The sequence below is a fragment of the Arachis duranensis genome, chromosome 9 (assembly GCF_000817695.3).
Source record: "Arachis duranensis cultivar V14167 chromosome 9, aradu.V14167.gnm2.J7QH, whole genome shotgun sequence".
Taxonomy (NCBI): Eukaryota; Viridiplantae; Streptophyta; class Magnoliopsida; order Fabales; family Fabaceae; genus Arachis; species Arachis duranensis.
Window position 1 is genome coordinate 111914204 of NC_029780.3, and position 21156 is coordinate 111935359.

A 21156-nucleotide genomic window follows, 5' to 3' on the forward strand; every position below is an offset into this window, starting at 1 on the left:
AAAATATATATTTTTGAGAAGTTATAATTTACATCTTTTTTAAAAGATATTTAAAAAAAAAGATATTTTTCACAAATAAATGAAAAGAAATACTTTTATCTTATTTTATTCAAACATAATTAATAAAAAAATTATATAAGATATCCAAATATAAAATTATTTTTTAATTTTGTAAAAAAAATTTTAAAAAAATTATCATTTAAAAAATATCTTTTTTTTTTTAAATGACATTCAAACAAGCCATAGAATGGCATAACAAAACACACAAAAATGGTTTAATAAAAAGGTCTCAAATTTAATTAAGGGTAAAAAACCCAAATAAGTCAAGGAGAGTTGGAAATTACCCAAATCAGCCAAATCAAAAATCCACACCTGAATCCACCAGGACGAATTATTATATAATTCGAATCAATTAGATTCGAATTATACTATCATGTAATTCGAATTGATATAATTCGAATTACTAGGAAGGCAATGAAATAATGAAGTTCGAAACAACTCGTTTCGAATTATACCTACCTAATTCGAATTTACTTAATTCGAATTACTAGGAGAAGCGCACGTTAGTGAGGTTCGAATCTAGTTGATTCGAATTAGGTGAAAATTGATTTGCATAGTAATTCGAATCAAGTTGATTCGAATTACAAGGGGTTCGGCTATATAAGGAGTTCGAGCCAAGTTCATTCGAATCACTTTCTCATTCTTCGACCGCACCAAATCCCAGAGAAAAAGACCAACGTTCAGTACGAGTAAGACCAGAGCGGCTTTCTTTGTCGATGGGGGAAGATCCGGGAAGGCTTTATCGTTTGGATGGAGTAACTCATATCGCCGGTGTGATCAACGACGAGGTTAGTGGTTTATGAAAGCGGTTTATGATAACGGTATTTGTTAATGGTTTTTTATAATGGTTTATGTTACTGTAAGTGGTTTAAGATAGTGGTTTAGGATAGTGGTGTAGGCTAGTGGTTTTTGTTAATGGTTTTTTTATAGCGGTTTATTTAAGTGTTAGCGGTATAAGCAAGTGGTTTAGGCCAGTAGTTTTCTTTAGTGGTATTTGAAATTGTTTTTTGTAAGCGGTTTGTGTTAATGGTTTTGGATAGTGGTTTTAGTGATGGTTAGCGGTTTGGGGTCATGGTTTAGGTTGGTGGTGTAGGACAGTGGTTTTTGTTAATGGTTTTTTTTAGCGGTTTATTTTAGTGTTAGCGGTTTAAGCAAGCGGTTTAGGCCAGTGATTTTTGTTAGCGATTTTTGTACTCGGTTTTTGTTAACGGTTTTGGATAGTGGATTCAGTGATGCTTAGCGGTTAACGGTAGTGGCTTATGATAAATGTGAAAATGCATATGTTATTGTTAATGTTATTTGCACGTGGTGCATCTGCTTTTGTTAATGGTATTTGCACGTGGTTTGACTGAGCGGTTTGTGTATAAAATGTTGGTCGTTTGTTTCATATATCTTTTACCCATCACGATTTATTTTCTGGTTCCATATGAAATATGTTGTATATGTTAGTGGTTTGTGCATCTGTTCTAATTATGCGGTTTATGTACTGGCCAGCCTCGTCGTTGCATATCCAGCGTCAGGCGGCAGCAGGGGATGCGTCTTGATGAGAGGTACGTTCCGTACTTGCAGATGGCCGGATTGTACCATCTTGCGAGACTGAACGACAGATGGTTCCGACTAGATGAGCCCCTAGTCAGCGCATTCGTCGAGAGGTGGCGGCTTGAGACGCACACCTTCCACATGCCGTTTGGAGAGTGCACCATCACGCTTCAGGACGTCGCATACCAGCTGGGGTTGCCAGTCGACAGAGATTACGTTAGTGGTTGCCTGACAGACTTCCACCTTTACATTGAGGGTGGTCGACCTGCTTGGCAGTGGTTCCATGAGTTGCTCGGTGTTTTAGCTCCGGAGAACCAGGTGCAGAAATTCGCAGTCAACTGCACCTGGTTTCAGGAGACATTTGCAGAGTGTCCAGACGGGGCTGATGAGGAGACGGTTAGGCGCTTTGCCCGGGCCTATATCATGATGTTATTGGGCACGCAGCTGTTTGCCGACAAGTCCGGCAATCGTATACACATCAGATGGCTACCTTATGTTGCTCGGCTTGAGGAGATGGGTCGTTACAGTTGGGGGTCGGCGGCACTAGCATGGTTGTACAGGTGCATGTGCCGAGTCGCCAACAGACATGTGGTGAAGTTAGCTGGCCCTTTACAGTTACTACAGTCTTGGATCTTCTGGAGGTTTCCCACTCTTAGACCATCTGGGTATGAGGAGATTAGCTGGCCCCTTGCCTCGAGGTACCGTTATTGTTTTGTACTATTTATTTTTCTGGTATTTATTTTCGATTATGCAACCAATTTTTATGTTTCTCATACGCAGATGGTCTGGTTACAATCCTGGGATTAGCAACAAGGGACCTCGGGTACAGATGGCTCGCATGAAGATCGACTTGTTACAGCCTCGGCAGGTAAGTACGCAGAACATAGGTGTATCTGAAGTCATTGTTTCAGTTTATATTGTCTAACATAAGTGTACAAACGTTTTTATGTTGACTTTTTCAGTTCATATGGATGCCCTATAGCGCACTCGACGTCATCCAGGTTGTCCATCCGGAGGTCTTGGAGCCTTGGCATACTATGTTATGGCGGTGCAGGACGTCCCTGATTTATTTTGCGGTTGTCGAGTGGCATCAGGTTGACAGAGTTTTACCTCAATTTGGTGGCGTTCAGCCCATACCGGCTCCCGCCCTGAACATCGACTTCTTGATGTCGAAGGACGGGAGAGGAGGTGACCGTTGGTTCCCGGCACAGTACGCTGACTGGCATCTTCACTGGCAGGAGCGTGCGGAGCACGTTCTACAGTTTGACATCGTGCCCGATCCCAGTCTGTCACATGATTTCTTGACATGGTGGTATCAGCACGGAAAGAGGTTTCTATCGCCGGAGATGTTATTGGGGGATCCGAGAGGTATTCCTATTCCAGATGAGGCCACGCAGAGGGGTGCAGGCCGAGTTCCAGATATGGACCGGGTTGAGGATGTTCCTGATAGACGTCGTATTGAGCGGAGAGCACGAGTTGGGACATGTCGTAGCTAGCGTGAGTGGAACTGGGTGGATCGGGCTATGGATGACGGAGACGACCCAGTTAGGGGTGGGGGGAGAGTACGTGGTCGTGGAGGCAGGAGGAGGGTGGGTGCTGCTAGAGAGGGTGCCCAGATGCCTGGGGGAGATGATGTTGCGGGGGTTGATAGGGCCTATCAGGGCGGGCATGATGGTGGGTCGCATGGATCTGGTATGGGAGATCCCACGAGTCACACTGATGCTGGGCTTGGTGGTGGAGGTCTTGGAGATTATTTCGTAGGTGTTCCCGGTGATGATCATACCCTTCAGGAGAGTACTCCATGGGTGAGTCCTGGCTCGATGTTTGGAGATTTACTTGCTAGTGATGGCATTGTGGCCGAGTTCGGTGGACCGCATTTCCTTGATGATATCCGGACCATCATGCAGGAGGATGAGGCTGCAGCCGGACGGGTTCAGACGACAGGGACACAGGCACCCTTGGATGTAGATCTGAACGAGCCTGCCACGGTAGCTCCTGCGCATCCTTTTGCCATGGGTGGGACCCCAGCATCGGCCCAGAGTATTGGGTCACATTCAGTTGCCGGCCCGTCATCATCCAGACCCGTGCATGTTGCGCCTATGACCCCGAGACAGCCAGCTCCGGATGACAGCGATGACTCGATTGAGGATGAGGAGCCACTTATACGTAAGGGTTACCGGACACGGGTGCCACGCCGTTGTGGCACTGGATCGCACCTATTTAGATGATTTATGGATACTGGTGTATGTCATGTTGTTATATTTATATTGTGGACCTTGTTGGTTGGTTATCATTGTTATGGTATGTACTTTGTTATTATGTTATTTGAAGTTATGTTATGTACTTTGATGTTTTGTTATGTCATTTACTTTGATGTCTTTTACTTTTATGTTATGATTTATAGTTTGATGTTATGTTATTCATTATCAGTCATCCCATGATGTAATGTTGTTTGTGTTAGATATTAATTTCAATCATTTAAAAGACATTCAACAGAAATATTGGGTATGAATAACATGTTTTATTACACATAGGAAACAACTTAGTTCCAGACAAGTGCTAATACATTAACAAAAAAAAACAATTAGAAGACAAGTGCTAATACATTAACAAATAAAAACAGACTAACCAAATCTCCTACTGATTTCCAGCAGTCCCGCTGGGGCATGCGGCTTGTGGACAACTACGCCTGGTGTGACCTGGCTGCCTGCAGAGGCCACATCTCTTTGGCCGGTTCGGATCTGCTTCATCCATGTTGGTGCGAATTCTTGTGGATCTAGGACGACCCTCCCTCGCACGCCTCATACTCGGATCCGGTATAACGGTAGGCCCGGCATAAGGTGGCCAGAAACCCTCTGGAATAGGAGGTGTAAATCCCATCTGATAGACACCGAAAACGGAACTAAGGCGTTAGACCTCGTGGACGTAAGGCTGCCATGTAAGTCGTGAATAAGCACAGCATGCCAGTGCGTGCGGACAGGGAAAATGAAGTGCTTGGAAGTATCCACAATCACAAGTCTTAGACCCTAATGAGACCCTGTACGTACCAAATCCAGTACTCATCTGAGCCTCTGCCTCCCTACCCTTACGGACAAATAGCTCTGCTAGCCTTCCGTATGTGGCCTTCACCAGCGAGCAAACAGGGAGGTTTCTTACCCCCTTCAGGATTGAGTTGACACATTCCGAAATATTTGTCGTCATGTGCCCGAATCTCCGACCCTCATCACAGTACTGTGTCCACAACGAGTACTCGATTCGGTTCGCCCAGTCACACATTGCGGGATTCTCAGAGCGGAGAATGTCAAACTAGTAGTCGAACTCCACTTCGGTCTTCGCATATGCGGCGTTAACAAGAAGCCTCCGGGTATCTTTTCCCTTGAACGTCAAGGCAAAATTCGCTGCAACGTGTCGAATGCAGAACGCCCGGTACGCAGCCGGGGGTAGCCATCCCCCATCCGGAGCCTCGAGTGCTGCCTTGATGCCGTTATGCCTATCTGAAATAACTAACAGACCCGGCTGAGGTGTCACGTGCTCACGGAGGTGGGAAAGAAAGAAAGACCATGACTCAGCATTCTCACCCTCAACTAGTGCAAATGGCACGGGGAGGATGTTCGAGTTTCCGTCCTGTGCAATGGCGACTAGCAATGTTCCACCATACTTCCCATATAGATGGGTGCCATCAATACTAACCAAAGGCTTGCAATGACGGAATGCCTGGATACAAGGTGGGAAAGTCCAGAACAGTCTATGAAAATAAACCTGAGACTCGTCAACCTGTCCCCCAACTCGAACAAGGCAAGTCCTGAGGACGGCTACAGTGCCAGGCATCGTCAGCTGAACTCCTAAAACCCACCTAGGGAGCTCATTGTACGACTCGTCCCAGTCCCCATATATGACGGCAACGGCCTTCTGCTTCGCCATCCATACCCTCTTGTATGTTGGCCTGAACCCAAAGTGTGCGGCCGTGGCATTTTGAAGCACCTTGATGTTCACAGCTGCATCAGCCCTAACCATCGGCATAATGAGGGTGGATATTACATGGTAGTCCAGACTCCTATGGTCACTGGAGATGGAGCTGGCGAGACATGTATGCGGTCCGTTGTATCGCTTCACTTCCCAGATACCCTTCCGCTGTCGGAGACTCAACCGAATCAGCCATGTGCACCCATTCCCAAACTCAGAACACTTTCCCACATACCTGCGGTAGTCAGACTCAGCGACCTTGTACTGGACCCCTCGACGGATACTGTACGTCTTCACACTCAACAGCGCCTCATCTTTATCCTGAAATTGTTGGCCAACCTGGAATTCGTTCATACCGGCAGACCCCTCGGTATCTCTAGCACCAAATCCTGAGGGCTGCAGAGCATTTTCGTCCTGCCGCATGGCATCCAGGTCCAACGAGGAAAAATGGGGTGGATACTGCTGTGTGCCAGAACTAGATCCACCTGTAGCCCTCCTCGGAACAGTAGTTCCAACATCATCGCCGCTTTCATCAGCGATCATATCCGGCTCCACGTCATCGTCATCTGGATCATCAAACAAACCATCACCAACACCAGCCGGTGTGGGACAATGTACCTCGGTGGGAATATGTTCCCCATACCGAACCTCGTCTCCAACATTGCTGCTCAGATCAACGGCAAACGAAGGGGACACAACAGGCTGCATCGGTGGCTCATACACAGGAGCAGAGGATGAAGCAACAGCAGGTCTCGAGCTCGAGCCGGCAACCGCGGCTATAGTATTGGCATTTCGGTTCGAACCACCCGAGCTAGATACCACATCAACCAACTTTGCCAACAGCTCTGGTGTCCTTACCTCGGAAAACTACCTACGAGAAAGAAACATAACCTGCAAGTCCTCGTCACTACCGATTGTGAAACAATCAAACTTCACGGTGTCATGGAGCACCGCTGTTGGAATGCGGTAGAAAAACTTCTTGACCCTTTTAACTCCTTCAAAACCAAGCTTCCCCACCACAAACCTAACAAGAGCATCGTAGGTGGTTGTTGGCGTCACGATAATACATAGGGGATCCTTATCAGTGAACTTCACGCCGGACCGAGTTTTTCTCTTAATCGACCCTCTGTAATGTACCAGAACTAGGAAACTCTCCTCACTAGCCATCTCCCCTCTTTGTTGAGAGCATCATGAGTTCACAGCATATATATACAGCACTGGCTCGCACTATATATATGTAATTCGAAACAATTTGTTTCGAATTAGGTTGTATCTCAAACTAACCTAGTAATTCGAATTAACTAAATTCGAATTTGATAAGTATAATTCGAAACAACTTGTTTCGAATTACTTTATTTTGTTTCCTTCCTAGTAATTCGAATTAACTCAATTCGAATTACTTTATTTTGTTTCCTTCTTTGTAATTCGAATTAACTCAATTCGAACTTCATTATTTCATTGCCTTCCTAGTAATTCGAATTATATCAATTCGAATTACATGATAGTATAATTCGAATCTAATTGATTCGAATTATATAATAATTCGTCCTGGTGGATTCAGGTGTGAATTTTTGATTTGGCTGATTTGGGTAATTTCCTGCTCTCCTTGGCTTATTTGGATTTTTTACCCTTTAATTAACTTAGGAAAATTGTTGTGATCCTCTTCCTATAAGTTATGTCGCATGAATCACCAGAAAAGCTTATGCGGAAAACAACAAAAAAATAAAATCCAACCCGACCCAATTATATTGGTATTGTATCGACTTTAATTGATATATATCAGAGTTAAAACCGTAAAATTCAATTATCCAATTATCTAATATATTATATTAAAAAAATAATATTTATATAACTTTTACTAATCCTAATCTCACTTTAGTTTTCATTCCTCTTTTTTATTTTTATTTCTCATAGTTACGAAAATGTTTTTTTTCCTTTTATTTTTCAATGTCTCATAAATTTAATTTTAATCGGGTACTCGATTACCCAATCCAACCCATATTTCATCAATTTGGGTTAGTTCCGTTTTCAATTACATAAGCACATTAACCCAATCCAACTGGAACCGATGAAATTTAATCAATTTTGATTCTCAAATTCACCCAAACCCAACCCAACCTGGCCTGATTACACCCATAGGAGCCAAGCAATGACGTGCAAACATTTTTCTTAATGAACGTATTTATATAACCCTACGGCTCTATATATATATATATGGGTTACGTAGATTGGTGTTTTCGGTTGAACCACAACTTGACATGTGTCAATCGTTGAACCTACATCATCACGTAAAACCAATTGAAGCCATTTTTTGAGTGAGTTGCAACCTCAAACCTCACAAGAACAAGAAAATTCAATTTACCAAAAGACTTAACATTGTCTCTTGCAATCAAAACTCTACTATGTCTATGTACTTCATATTATGAAAAATACAACATCAGTGTTATGTTTGTGCCTTCTAAGACGAAAAGAGCCTAGAAAACAAATAACCATGGCAACCCTGTACTGTATCTAGCAGAGGTGCAACTTGGCATGCATCGTCAACGTCGCGATTCTTCCATTTCTCTAGTATAGCTTCAGCATTAGGAGCAAGTTGATGCTGCAAAACTGCAGCACCAAGAGGACCTATCAAATTCAACCTTGTAGCAGCAGAAATAACATCCCTCATTGTGATGTACATATAAGCTCTTTGAGAATCAGTACTATCTAATCCTAGTGTGCCACATATAAGTCCAAATATAGGAGCATGGTGAAAAGATATAGTACCTGACCCCAAAGAAGCGTTTCTCATTGTTTTCAGAGAAGGGAGTTCAGAGAACACGGCTGAACCCACCCTCATTAGTGCAGACCCTTGTGAGATCGATGCCTTTCGGCTGACTTCATTTGTCAGTGTGGCATCCAATATTTTGTCAAGATTGTGCCAGGTTTCCAACTTGGGCGACACAGAAGCCAAGTGCACGAAAGGAAGGAGTAAGCTTCCTGTGTTCTCCAAGACATGGATAATGAATGTCTTGAGTTCATCTGGATTTGAGACCAGGTTGGACTGAACTGCTGCTTCAAGGCCGAAAGAGTGAGCAAAGCCGCCGGTAGGTAGAAGAGAATCAAGCAACTGCCATTGGCTCCACTGTGCAATGGAGTCTGCAAGGCGAGGTCCGTTGTCACACCCTTCACTTATTTGCATTGTAAACGACAGTCAGCTGGCATCGACGACAAATATCAGATTCCCACAAAAGCCTAGAAGAAGAAACCAGGCTTATACATTCAAATTCTTTAAGGAAATTGAAATACTTGCAGACATCATTTGAAAATGAATTACATATCATACAAGAAATAAAACTCAATGTCTCGACCAAAATTGAGCTCCCAAAAGCGTGATCTTGAGGTCACACAAAGACAACTCAATCATTGCTCCAAACCTATCTTCAAACAAATGCTTAAAATTCGGAAGAACCGTGAAAATTCCTCAGTTCCCTTTCTTTAATTATTCTGAACTCTCTATGCCATGCTTATTAATATTAACCATAATTCACTTACGGAGGGAGTAGGACATTTATTTATCAGATCTCATTATGAATTTGAACTCACTATGTTGTTCTGTGTCCAAACAAGGATTTGCAAACAATGTTTTTTTCAGTCCAATCAGAATCATTCTTACAACATAACAAATCAGCATGTTAAAATCAAATTGCACAAGGAAGTAAGAGTTGGAACAATCTATTAATGGTGATTCTACATTATGTGATAAAAAGACAAAACATTCAGTAGTTCCAACCTACAAACAAATACACCTATGAATGGAATCCCATAATATACCTATATTCTCCGGTACCAAGGCAACGGGAGCAGTAACCAAGACCGCTTCCGCCACAAGTTCTACACCATTTTGGCCATTCACCTTTCGGGAGCATTTCCAAATGAACCTGGTTTGTCCTTCCCTTCCCACGACACTGGTGGCAATCGACTCGTCCACTCCCCTCACAGACTACACAATGTGGATCCGGCTTCTTTCTTCTCTTCTTCTTAACATTTGACTCCGTTCTCACAACCCAAGATGGCTTAGTGAGTGAGATGTGACTATGTGGCGTCAACTTGGGAGAGCGCGGAGGAGGTAGGCCATTGAAACTCCCACTCTCGAATCGAACCATTGTCAATAAACTCAGGGCCAAAATAGCCATCTATCAAAGCAAGCAAAATATTTCCAGTATCTACTCCACCATGACCCTTGATATCTGAAACAAACGAGCTTCTTACTTACTTTAACATTTTCTCAAACATCTGGTGGGCATGATTGTGACTGTTCCTCAAGGTTCTGAGAACCGCTTTAGTTACTGGTTCACCGGTCCAACCGTGGTTCAACCGAAAAACCGTTTTTGAATAAAATAATAAATAAATTACAAATAAACATCCAAATACAACAGCCACAAGCACAACTCGCGTTTTATTTCTTCATAAAACATTAACGTGAACCATGAAGAAATATGGCTAAAATGTTCTAATCTGAGTCTTGGCAAGTTAGCTAGCAGCAGCACCTCCAGTTTTGGAAGAATATCCTCACCGATCTCTGTGAATGGAATAAGTTCTTCTAATCTAAAGCAACTGTGAATTTTCAGTTTCTGGAGCTCTGAGAGATATTGAATAGCCCAATTGCAAAAAATGGTTCTTAAAAAGGGTAATTTTTAAATGTCAAAACCTTTAATTTGGAAAGAGATCCAGGATTCAGAGGACCTCGAAACACACAATTCAGTTCAAGCAATTTGTTTAACAGCAACAAAAATTAAAAAACAGCAACAAATAATTACCCTAAACCCTAAAATCAATAAATCTATCAACAAAAATTCAAAAATAGCAGACTCAGAAATTAAAAAACAGCAGCAGCATAGCAAAACCATTTTTATCAATAATTTCAACAACAACACAACTTATCAATGATTATTCAGAAATAAAAAATTCAGAACACAGCATAAATGATGCATTACAGTGTCACATTTCATGTTTTTTGTGCATAAAATTTTATTGGAGAGTCAAAATTATTGTTCACAATACAAGGCACTATTATATTATTCTGGTTTGAAGCTTTGTTGTTGTCAGCTACCCCACATTCTACAAACAGATACAATTGCAAGATACTATGGAGTAGAGAAAGGGCAAGTAGTTAACTTACAGTGGTGATATCACTCAGATGCATGTCAATAAAAAATAAAGAACACACAGAAACGGCAACACAGCAACACATAAAACAGCAACACAGCAGAACCAGAGCTCATTGAATAAAAAATCACAACACACAAAAATAGCAACACAGCAGAACTAGAGCTCATTAGTAATCAAATAATCATTCAATAAAAAATTAGAACACGAAACATTCAAATAATCAGTAATCAAATAATCATTGAACATGGCATAAATAAAAAACGCAGAAGAAGTTAGCAGGGAACTGACCTTCGAAGTCTAGGGTTTTTCTCTTGGTTGAGCTTCTGCTCTCTGAACTCGAAGGAAGGAAATTGAAATGAAGGGTTTTTCTTCTGAGCAGTCTGAACAGAGGGCCAGAAGCGCGACGGAGACAGAGGCCAGGCGACGAACAGGACTCAGAAGACGGTGGTGGGTTGGAAGAACATGCAGCGACCAGACGAAGACGATGGTGCCTGAGCTCGCGACGGACGGTGGCAGGACCGCGACGGAGCAGATGAATACCAGGGACTGACGCGCAGAGCTCGAGGAAGAAGAAGCTGCGATTCTTGAAGGAGGAAGAAGCACGGACGACCAGACGATGATGGTAGTGCCTGAGCGCGACGGACGGCGGCAGTCCTTGCGGCGGTGGTGGAGAAGCTAGCGTTTCCTGGTTCAACTTCCGTTTTTGATTTGGGAAGAAGCTGTTTAGTTAGGGGTTTGGAATGAAGACTGAAGGCTAGGGGAAGGAAGGTCATGCTCGCAGGAACCAAAACGACATAGTTTCATCCAACCGGCCGGTTCTGGTTCCAATCCGACCGACCAGTTCTCGGCCTATTCAACAGTTTCTTAGCGGTTTTTTAATTAACAATTTTATGGTTAATTGAATAATTAATACTGCTAATTCACAATCGGTCTGGTATGATTTTCAAAACCATATTATTCTTAACATTGTGTATATTGAAACAACATTGCATTTCTTTTAGTGGATGATTCTCCATTTATTCTATTGTACTATATACACCTACCTAACTTATACATCTTCTATGATAATGCTGATTAAAAAATGAAATATTTGAGGATTAATTCATAAAATTTGCCCCCCAAAAAAAATGTCGAAACATTATTGAACAATATCATAGTACTTAATATTTTCTATTGGTAATTAGGAGTGGTACGAATCAGATTGATTCGAATTTAAGGTGAAATTTAAACCGAATCAATTGAATTGTAATTAGTTCGGTTTGATTCGAATTTACGTTTTTTATGTGTGTACCGATTATTCGTTGGTTTTTTGGAATTAAAACGGTGTCGTTTTGATTTTTGGATCAGCGAACCGAGACTTAAAAAAATCCGGTCAATTTGCCGGTTAACTGTCGATTCATCCAGATTTTAAACCAATTTTTTGCATAACAGTTTTAGAGATTAACCGGATCGGCCAAATCTAGTCAAACTGGCCGATTCAATCCAATTTTCAGAACTTTGATAAAGAGTGATATTTTGCCGAAGAACACAATTTTTTGTTGAAAAACACAAAAATTTATTGATATAGCTTATTGATATAGGATACAAATTTTTAAAGTATAATATAAAATTTTGCACATAATACAAACTTATCAATAGAATATGTAATCCTCTAAAAATTTTTATATTGCATATAAAAAATTTTATGTTATGCCACAAAATTTCTATTTTGATGTTATTAATAGAAGAAGACGAGAATGGTAGTGACAACGACGATAACAACAACAGTGACGACAATAATAAAAAAAGACGATGACGACGATAATGAAAAAGGAAGAACGAAAAAAAACGGAAAAAGAAGAAGGTCGCCCAAACAAATTTTTATTTTTAAATAACTTGGTTAAATTTAATTACTCAAAAAACTTGGGAAGTCTTCGCAGGATACACCAATACTAAATTGGAATCGGGTACTCCTGGGAGCACACCAACCGTCGGATCATTAATTTCTGACGTCATAATCAATAACCATGAATGCAAATTGAAAATTCAACGAAACCCCGTTCTGATCCACCTCGAAACCCTAACCTCCCAGCTCCTTCCTTGCTCCCCTCTCTCATCCATTTCCGCTCCTTCGGATTTCTCACATTCGGTAAGATTTCTGTCCTTCCGTTAGATCTGAAATTGCTTGTTTCTTTCGAATCTTCATTGCGATTTTACCTTTTTATTTGACTTCATACGTATCTTGCGCTAATCCTCTTCGAGTTTCCAATTTATGCCAAAAAAAACTGTGATTCATAGTTCAGTCTCATGCATTTTCTTATCTTGTTATTTTCTTTTTCAATGGTTCACTTCAGTTGGGTGTTTGGGACCTTGAGGTTTCAACTAACTGAACTCATTATCCTGAACTGATTTTGGCCGAGATGCTTAAGAAGGGACAATACTATATAAAACTGCTAGTTTTTCTGTGTAGTTGACAAGAGTTGCTATTATTAATATGATTATTACGGTTGTTGATTCAATTTTGTTATCCCAAATTTACATATTTCCAGTATAAAACATAAGCTTGTTTTCTGTTTTCCACCTAATAATCTTAACAAAGAATATCATTTTATGTTTTTTGCCCTGCATTTTGTAAATTCCATATCTGAATTTGCAGCATCAACTAGGAAGACACAGTAGGGCTACCTAATGATAAGAACAACAACTTCTGCCTAAGTTGCCATTGGCATATATATATTTTCTCGACATAATGGAATCGGTCCCTGGTGATGTATCAAATTTACCTCCTAGTAAAGACCCATCTCCTTCACCTCCAGTCAAAGAGACCGATGGACAAGCTTCTTCAGCTCCTGTAGCCTTTGGGCAAGATAGTTCTGGACATGTGGCACCATCTAAGCCATCCTCCACCGGGGCATCATCTTGGGCCAAAAACTTGAACATTTCTCAGCCATCTGGCTCACAAGATGACCCATCCACTGGAAATGCTGGGAAATCAACCTTTGCTCGCTTAACCAGTAATTTGGGATTGCGTTTGTCACCAAAGTCTCCTCCGGCAGATGACAGTTCCAATGAGACACCAGCACAATCTAATATTTTTGGAAGTATCACAAGAGGTTTGGTTGACACTTCTAAGAATGCAGTGAAAGCTGTCCAGGTTAAGGCACGACATGTCGTTTCTCAGAATAAACGCAGATATCAGGTGTCTTTCCTTTTCAATATAAACTACTATGTGTTTATTCTTGCTAGACTGTTATGTCTTGTGATTTGAACAATTTATTGTTTCTTCTATTGGGATGGTTTATGCGATCCCATGTTCTCTATTCCCTTCCCTTTCCCTAATTAGGAGTTAGAGCTTATCTCTGAAGCCTAATCTCAGATACCACTGTTGTGATAAGCAAAATTGAGCTAAGCAATATTATATTGTTATTGGTTATTTAGATCATATCTCATTGCTGCTATTGAGTTCAAAATTCTCTGGACGTTGCAGATGTTTTCCTACTCCTTGATAGAACATGAATATAATTTAGGTTGATGAACATTGTCGAGAAAATATTTTCATTCATTCATTGCTTAATTATTGATGCTAGTTGGTTGAGGTTGATTTTCGTTTATATTTATTTCTATCTTTCTTCTCTATTTTTTTTTTTTCTCCCTCTGAAGAGTATGTTCTTATCAAATAACTTTGTGGCTAATATGTACTAGTATTGTTGACTATTATGCCTGTTTTCAGGAAGGAGGTTTTGATTTAGATATGACATATATCACAGAAAACATCATTGCTATGGGGTTCCCTGCTGGTGACATGAGCTCTGGGTTTTTCGGTTATGTTGAAGTGAGTTGCTGAATTTTGGTATGCAGTTTGTTATGGTAGTTGTTTTCATGTTAAACATAAGTGTTCATACTCTCTCTATATATACCATGCAGGGATTTTACAGAAATCATATGGAAGAAGTTATTAAGTTTTTTGAGACTCACCATAAGGTAGCCACACATATTCTGACATGAAATTTCAAGTACTCATGCATATGGCTATTTGTGGCTAATGTTATATCCCATGCCGATTATAACCATTGAAATGTTTGTACTGCATTTAATATGTCCATTAAATGTTTATAAGTTTTCAAATCCCTTGTTTAATTTGGTCCATCAAATGTTTATGGCTTGCTAAACATTTTGGTGCATAGCTTGTTGTATTTACAGTAAACCTGTATATTTCCTTACTTCCTTTATAATAAAATGAGCCCATGTATATTCTGTTATCCTGCCATTGCCCTTTTTGTGTTTTATTGTTTTATGGTGAGTTTCAATTTTATTGGAGAATCTCAGATAACCTGAATACAAGGGTGTTTTGCTTCTTCAGTGTCCTAAAATTTGAAAGCCCAGGAGCCTCTGTCCTTTCTTTTCATTTCTTGTATAGTTTTGCATTTGACTTGTTTTTTATGCGCAGGATAAATACAAAGTATACAATCTTTGTTCTGAGCGGCTGTATGATGCATCATTGTTTGAGGGGAAGGTGAGTCCTAAATTTTACTGAGTCTTTGAGGAGAAGTGTGGAACCACAGAAGCGATGTGAATTTCGTTTATACTCCATAAACTTTAAGTGTCATTAATGTATGCTTTAATTTCTTTGTCTACTTTGAATATATTAATTCATATAATCTATCATTAGTTTTGTTATGATGATAGCTAGACAGCTTAGACTACATGTGCCAGCTTTCTGTTTCACTTGGGTTTTAGGTTTTTTTCAGCACTTTGATTTGTTTTTCAAACCAACTGCTGCTTTCATCTGCAATGTCATATTCCCTCTTCAGGTGGCTAGCTTTCCATTTGATGACCATAATTGCCCCCCACTTCAACTGGTTATCTCATTCTGTCATAGTGCATACTCGTGGTTGAAGTTAGATATTGAGAATGTTGTAGTTGTCCACTGTAAGGCTGGAATGGCAAGAACAGGGTTGATGATTTCCAGTCTTCTATTATTCTTAAAGGTGAGTAGTATCTAAACATTTTCATCTAAATTTAATGAACCTGCTTTACATTTACTCCATCTTTCTCTTTATGCTGCTCAGTTTTATTTAGATTTGGCAAATTAAATGTGCTGCAGTTCTTTCCAACTGCTGAGGAGTCAATGGATTACTATAATCAGAAACGATGTGTTGATGGAAAAGGACTTGTTCTGCCCAGTCAGATTGTAAGTTCGGCTTTGCTATGTGCTAGTTCCGCCAAAAATTGGGGATTCTGGAGTATTTCACTCTTGCTTCTTCTTGTCTCATGTCTTACTTTATCTTTTGTTTAGAGGTATGTCAAATATTTTGAACGTGTCTTGACTTACTTCAATGGCGAAAACCCACCTGCCCGTAGGTAAGTACTGGCCCCGATTTAACTTAAATATTCACCTCATTGATGTCTAGTGTGCTGAGATCATATTCTGTGCAGGTGCATGCTTAGGGGATTTCGGCTTCACAGGTGCCCTTACTGGATCAGGCCCTCTATAACTGTCTCAGATCATAGTGGTGTGCTTTAAATTCTTGTGCTAAATTTCCCCTCATGTTTATATAGTTATGGCTACTCTCTGTGTGGATCTAAGAGAAATATAGATATGAAAGACACTTAACAATAGCATTTGCTGTTGATGAATCCCCCTTTTCTTTTATTTATTTATTTATTTTTAATGTGCAGGTGTGCTGTTCTCTACCAAAAAGCATCCAAGGACCAAGGATCTTTTGGTGCGAATCCTTAATATTTTGCTGCCAGCTATTTTTATCCCCTAGTTCTCCTTTTTTCAACCAATTTTCTATTTTTAAACTTGTTTGGGATTTCGTTGTGATACAAAGTAATGATTTGCAGCCAGAAGATTTCTGGTTCAGTGCTCCAAAGAAGGGAGTAATGGTCTTTGCTTTGCCAGGAGAGCCTGGTCTTACAGAATTGGCTGGGGACTTCAAAATTCATTTTCATGATCGCCAAGGAGACTTCTACTGGTACTAATCAATTTTCTTAATCAGTACTCAATTGCTTCTGCTGATAATCTTGAGCTGAAACTGAAATATCTTGCTCTTTTTTTCTCTTAGTTGGTTGAACACAACTATGACAGAAAATAGAAAAGTATTGAACACCAGTGATCTTGATGGCTTTGACAAGGTAAATATATTGTGCTCCTTTTATGATCATCTTCGAATATATGACGATTGTTGTCAAGAGTTGGTGTTGTAAGTAATAGTACACAATGGGTGACTCTCAGGAAATTGAAACTAGTTTGTTAACTTTTCATTAAAATTATCTTCTGGCAGAGGAAATTGCCTTCTCCAGGATTCCTCGTTGAGGTTGTGCTGGTTGATTATAATGGTAATGTTGTGGCTTCCGAACCCGAGGCCACTGGAAAAAGATCAGATGAGAGTTCAAGTGATAGTGCCACCCCAGTTGAAGCAAGCATACCTGTGCAGAATACAGACAAAGAGTCAGGGAGTCGAGATAAAGATGATGTGTTTTCAGATGGTGAGTCGGAGCATTCTGCTTCTTCAAGAAGCAAGCAAGCAAAACCAGCTTCTGAACCAGTTAAAACGGTTAACAAGGCTACCAGTGGATCTGAAACCAACAAAATTTCAAATCAAGTTGCAAATCTAACACATGCAACTGAACAAGTTTCTTTGGAAAGTGCAAGCTCGAAACCAGTTCATGCTGGTCAACCAAAAAGTGATAATGAAAGAACTGTGTCTGGTATTGAGATGGCCAGCTCAGAAAGTGAGTTTAAGGCCATGGCTGCAGATGCATCTGTTTTTACATTTGGAGATGATGAAGACTACGAAAGTGATTAAAGTTCTAAGGATTACCCTGGTTTCATATACTTTGACATTTGTATATAATATTGTTTACAACTCAGTCTGGTACAATGTTCATCTATCATTTGTTTGTTGGTTGGTTTGTTCTAATGTTGAATTTGGTTACATTCAGTACAAAAGATTAAAAATAAGAGCTGCTGACTAACATTATTGGTTGGCTATTCTTAATTGCCTTCTTAAAAAAAAAACAATGTTTAATTAAAATTTAAGAGCTTGAAACCATCTGTATACCTGTATTTATTTATATTTTCTTTTTATTATGTAGTAGTTATTCTCCCTCAAGTCATTCTAACAACATTAACTAAAGTAATTTCTGTATGGCTGTAGTATTTCTATTTGTCTTCCTTTTTTCGTAAAAGAAAGTTATTTATTTCCTTTATTTGTCGTCCTTTTGTTTGTAATATAAAACGTAATAAACAGTTAAGTCAACTAGGAAAGTAAGGGTACAAATAAAGTTTAAGCTTTTGATTCAATAGTCACAGCCAGTCATTGGTATAGAAAACGCAGATGCTTTAATTCATAATTTCATATTGCACTTGATTTCATACTTTTTTTTTTTTGGAGTGGGAAATACATCTCACTACTGCTGTATGTCAAATAACAAACGACGTGTTTTAAAAGGAAAAGCAACCTTTCGCATCGATTCTCCTCCAACAAAAATATCCTACACCATGAGCTCTGCATTTAGCATCAATAATACACTTGTCTAGTTGCTTTAAAATGATGTTGGACATTGCTTATTTTAGCTACAAAAGCCTTACCTTTTACACACACTACTATTGTTTACATATCTTTGACAACTCTGATCACTTAATGATTTTTAAGGGTCTCATCATAGCATTGTCTTCATGGTCCAATATCTGCATAAAAATCAGAAGTGAGCAACAATATTTTCTAATTAATAAAACTTTTCAAGTTGAAAATGATGAGCACTCACATGGCAATGATACACGTAGCCTGGTTTTGCCGTTGCATCAAACCCATACGACGCATTGGTGTGTATGAAAGAGAATCTCACCACAATCTTCGTAACAAACTCGGGCATCATCTTGTACACATTCTTCCACCCTTTCTCATGAGCCGGTACCCCTACTTTCTTGCCACGTGCATATCTTTCCACGTGGCACTTCAGCGCATCGTTGAGTTTCGTCATGCAATCCTTGAATATCTCTGGATCCACCAGCTCCGTCTGATCCAACACCTTGAACAAACCCAAATGAATGTGCAACGGATGATTATCCTCCGTCAAGTTGATCACATACCACACCTCTGTGGACCCTTCTTTTGGTGTTTCCGTTACTGATGCATCGAACGGTTTCCCATTTAGGTACAAGTGAGTTGGTTCATCTGTGGCGCTAGTGTACTCGTACATAGCAATGTATCGTGTGCGCGTCGCATGGGATAAACTTGCATCCGGGTAACGTAACAACCTCCGAGGGATCCGTGACGTGTCAACTTCTTCGTTAGGCAAGATGATGAACTTCATGACTTTGCTGTTAGCTTCGTTGACCATGTCACCAGACGGGTAAGGATAAGGAGCATCGTTGGCTAGAATTGCAACTTCGCTCTTTGATTCGGAAAAGTCAACAATGATGTCTGTGATCTCAGATGGCCCCAGTAGAGTTTCATTGGCTGTGATTGGCTTTTCAATGTAAGCAGAATCGGATGCCACGTGTGTGAATCTCAAGCCGTTGGTGAAGAAAAATCTAAAGAACCTTGCATTGCTAGCGTTGATTATTCTAAACCGGTATTTACGACGTCGTACCGTGAGGCGTGGCCATGCTTTGCCATTCACAACGATTGCGTCACCAAAATACTCTGGCTGCCACTGAGGGTGTATGGTGGGGTTGTTTCCAGTGGAATTCATGAAGATGGATCCATCGGTGCGGAAGCTACGATCAAACACAACCAACGGTAGATCGAATTCGTCGCCATGGGGTAATCCAAGTGGCGACTCAATCGAAGGGTGACGAATGATGTAGGCCCCAATTAAGCCAGCTAGAAGGTTGATTCTAGTCAACCCCATGGCATGGTCATGGTACCAAAGATTTCCGGGTTGCTGGTTGTTAGGATAGTAATAGGTCTTGTTAGTCCAGGTGGGTCCCTTGTGTCTAAATCCTGATGTGAACCATGCGTACGCGTTTCCATCGCTCTCGGGTGCATGAATACCACCGTGGAGGTGAACTACCGTAGGGATGCCTTCCCTTGCAACGGTCAATGCAATGGGAATTGTTGGATCCCATGGAAGTATGTTGATTGGAGGGAGGTGATTTTCCCACGTCACATGGGTTCCAACTCCATAAAGTGCCTCAATGGTTGGACCGGGAACCGTTGCTTCTTCAGGGTTCAATCCATACGCGTATACGGTCGTCGCTGGGAGATCCCTGTGGAATTTCTGCAAAAACCAACCATCTCTTTTTTCCTAAGTGTATGATTAAAACTACTAGTGTAGTACTGTACAATATCGTTGGATGATGAAAATGATTGACAGGGTGGAAGGCACTTTGCAATTGCAAGTGAATAATTATATGTAGTAAAGATATACTAATATTCGGAGTCTATCGTGCAATAATGTCGCTCAATTAATGCTCATGCACTAAATAGAACTTAGAAGAATAGAATAGTACGACTGTACGAGAAGCTTTAATTTTTTTTAATGAAGGTGGAAATATTTGGCTTTAGTCGAGTGCACACCACCACTGACAGATTCCCGCGTCCTTACAAACTAGCGCGGGGTTGGTAAGATCAGATTCACATGCTTATGTCCATTACAAATCTATGTGAATCTATTGACTTTAAGGTGGCGATATATAAGGTAATTCACGCTAATAAAATGAATAAAATTTAAAAAGATTTTGTTAGATAGATAATGATTTTTATAACCAATGTAAATAATGAATTCTAAAATTGGTCCAATAAAATAAAAATACACTATATTCTAAATTATTCACCTAAATTTTAATATTATGATAATTATCTGCACACATAGTAGGTTGAACATCAAATATATTTATTGTTCATATTATTTAGTATTTTCATTATAATTATGTAGATCTTTTTAATTAAAATTGGTTATATATTTTGTTTTGAATATCTTTATATAAATCGAATTAAATTTACTCGATTTATACTATCTATATGCAAATCGAATGAAAGTTTATTCGATTTACCATATATATAATGTACTAATAATAAATCGAATAAGTCGATTCGATTTATTTAGAGCTTGTTTGGATGAACTTTTAAGAAAATATCTTTTTTAAAAGATTTTGTAGAAAAGTAAAAATAATTTTATGTTATAAAAAAGATATTTTTATTTATCAATTATGTTTAGGTATATAAAAGTATTTTTTGTTGATTTATTACATAAAAAATATCTTTTTTTAAGAAAAAAAATCTTTTTAAAAAAGATAATAAATTGTAATTTTTTTAAAAAGATGTTTTTTAAAGTCAATAATATATTAATTTAATAACACCTAAACAAATATTTACTTATATATCATTGACTTTAAAACATAAATATTAATAAAAAATACTTCTATTTAGATTCAAATAAAATATAAAAAAATTAAAACAAATAATAATCAAAATCTAATTTTTATATTTTAATTTAAATTTTAAAAAATTT

The 21156-nt window shown here is 39.5% G+C and overlaps 6 protein-coding genes across 7 annotated transcripts in view; 2 read left to right on the top strand and 4 right to left on the bottom strand.

The window, feature by feature from the left end:
• The first annotated feature begins 776 nt into the window (after window positions 1-776).
• Window positions 777-3095, top strand: LOC110274947 (protein MAIN-LIKE 1-like). Its single transcript, XM_052254405.1, has 4 exons — window positions 777-848; window positions 1555-2297; window positions 2380-2467; window positions 2562-3095. Exons 1-4 carry the CDS (start codon window positions 777-779, stop codon window positions 3093-3095), a joined length of 1437 nt encoding a protein of 478 aa, XP_052110365.1.
• A 1810-nt stretch (window positions 3096-4905) lies between these two features.
• LOC107467188 (uncharacterized) lies at window positions 4906-6729 on the bottom strand. The gene is made up of 2 exons (XM_016086228.1): window positions 6434-6729; window positions 4906-6373 (listed from the first exon to the last, which is right to left on the bottom strand). Exons 1-2 carry the CDS (start codon window positions 6727-6729, stop codon window positions 4906-4908), a joined length of 1764 nt encoding a protein of 587 aa, XP_015941714.1.
• Window positions 6730-7904: 1175 nt separating this feature from the next.
• LOC110272345 (urease accessory protein F-like) lies at window positions 7905-8743 on the bottom strand. 2 transcript variants are annotated; one of them, XM_021131323.2, is made up of 2 exons: window positions 8329-8743; window positions 7905-8169 (listed from the first exon to the last, which is right to left on the bottom strand). In XM_021131323.2, the coding sequence occupies exons 1-2, from the start codon at window positions 8741-8743 to the stop codon at window positions 8021-8023; spliced, it is 564 nt and encodes a 187-aa protein (XP_020986982.1). In that variant the 3' UTR covers window positions 7905-8020. The 2 variants fall into 2 exon arrangements, with proteins under 2 accessions (XP_020986982.1, XP_052110492.1); XM_052254532.1 differs by having other exon boundaries at window positions 7905-8743.
• Window positions 8645-11141, bottom strand: LOC107467491 (protein BUNDLE SHEATH DEFECTIVE 2, chloroplastic). Its single transcript, XM_021131327.2, has 3 exons — window positions 11002-11141; window positions 9376-9791; window positions 8645-8759 (listed from the first exon to the last, which is right to left on the bottom strand). Exons 2-3 carry the CDS (start codon window positions 9735-9737, stop codon window positions 8756-8758), a joined length of 366 nt encoding a protein of 121 aa, XP_020986986.1. The 5' UTR covers window positions 9738-9791; window positions 11002-11141; the 3' UTR covers window positions 8645-8755.
• A 1537-nt stretch (window positions 11142-12678) lies between these two features.
• LOC107467404 (phosphatidylinositol 3,4,5-trisphosphate 3-phosphatase and protein-tyrosine-phosphatase PTEN2A) lies at window positions 12679-17750 on the top strand. The gene is made up of 13 exons (XM_016086492.3): window positions 12679-12841; window positions 13349-13891; window positions 14423-14524; window positions 14617-14673; window positions 15140-15205; window positions 15504-15680; window positions 15797-15883; window positions 15989-16053; window positions 16129-16205; window positions 16372-16418; window positions 16540-16670; window positions 16761-16830; window positions 16980-17750. The coding sequence occupies exons 2-13, from the start codon at window positions 13442-13444 to the stop codon at window positions 17502-17504; spliced, it is 1854 nt and encodes a 617-aa protein (XP_015941978.1). The 5' UTR covers window positions 12679-12841; window positions 13349-13441; the 3' UTR covers window positions 17505-17750.
• Window positions 17751-18119: 369 nt separating this feature from the next.
• LOC107467457 (multicopper oxidase LPR1) overlaps window positions 18120-21156 on the bottom strand; it is a 4995-nt gene continuing 1958 nt past the window's right edge. Inside the window, exons 2-3 of the mRNA XM_016086558.2 lie at window positions 18466-19923; window positions 18120-18388 (exon numbers count right to left, since the gene is read on the bottom strand). Coding sequence (XP_015942044.1) covers window positions 18335-18388; window positions 18466-19923 — 1512 coding nt within the window. The 3' untranslated portion in view covers window positions 18120-18334. The remainder of the gene's footprint in view (window positions 18389-18465; window positions 19924-21156) is intronic.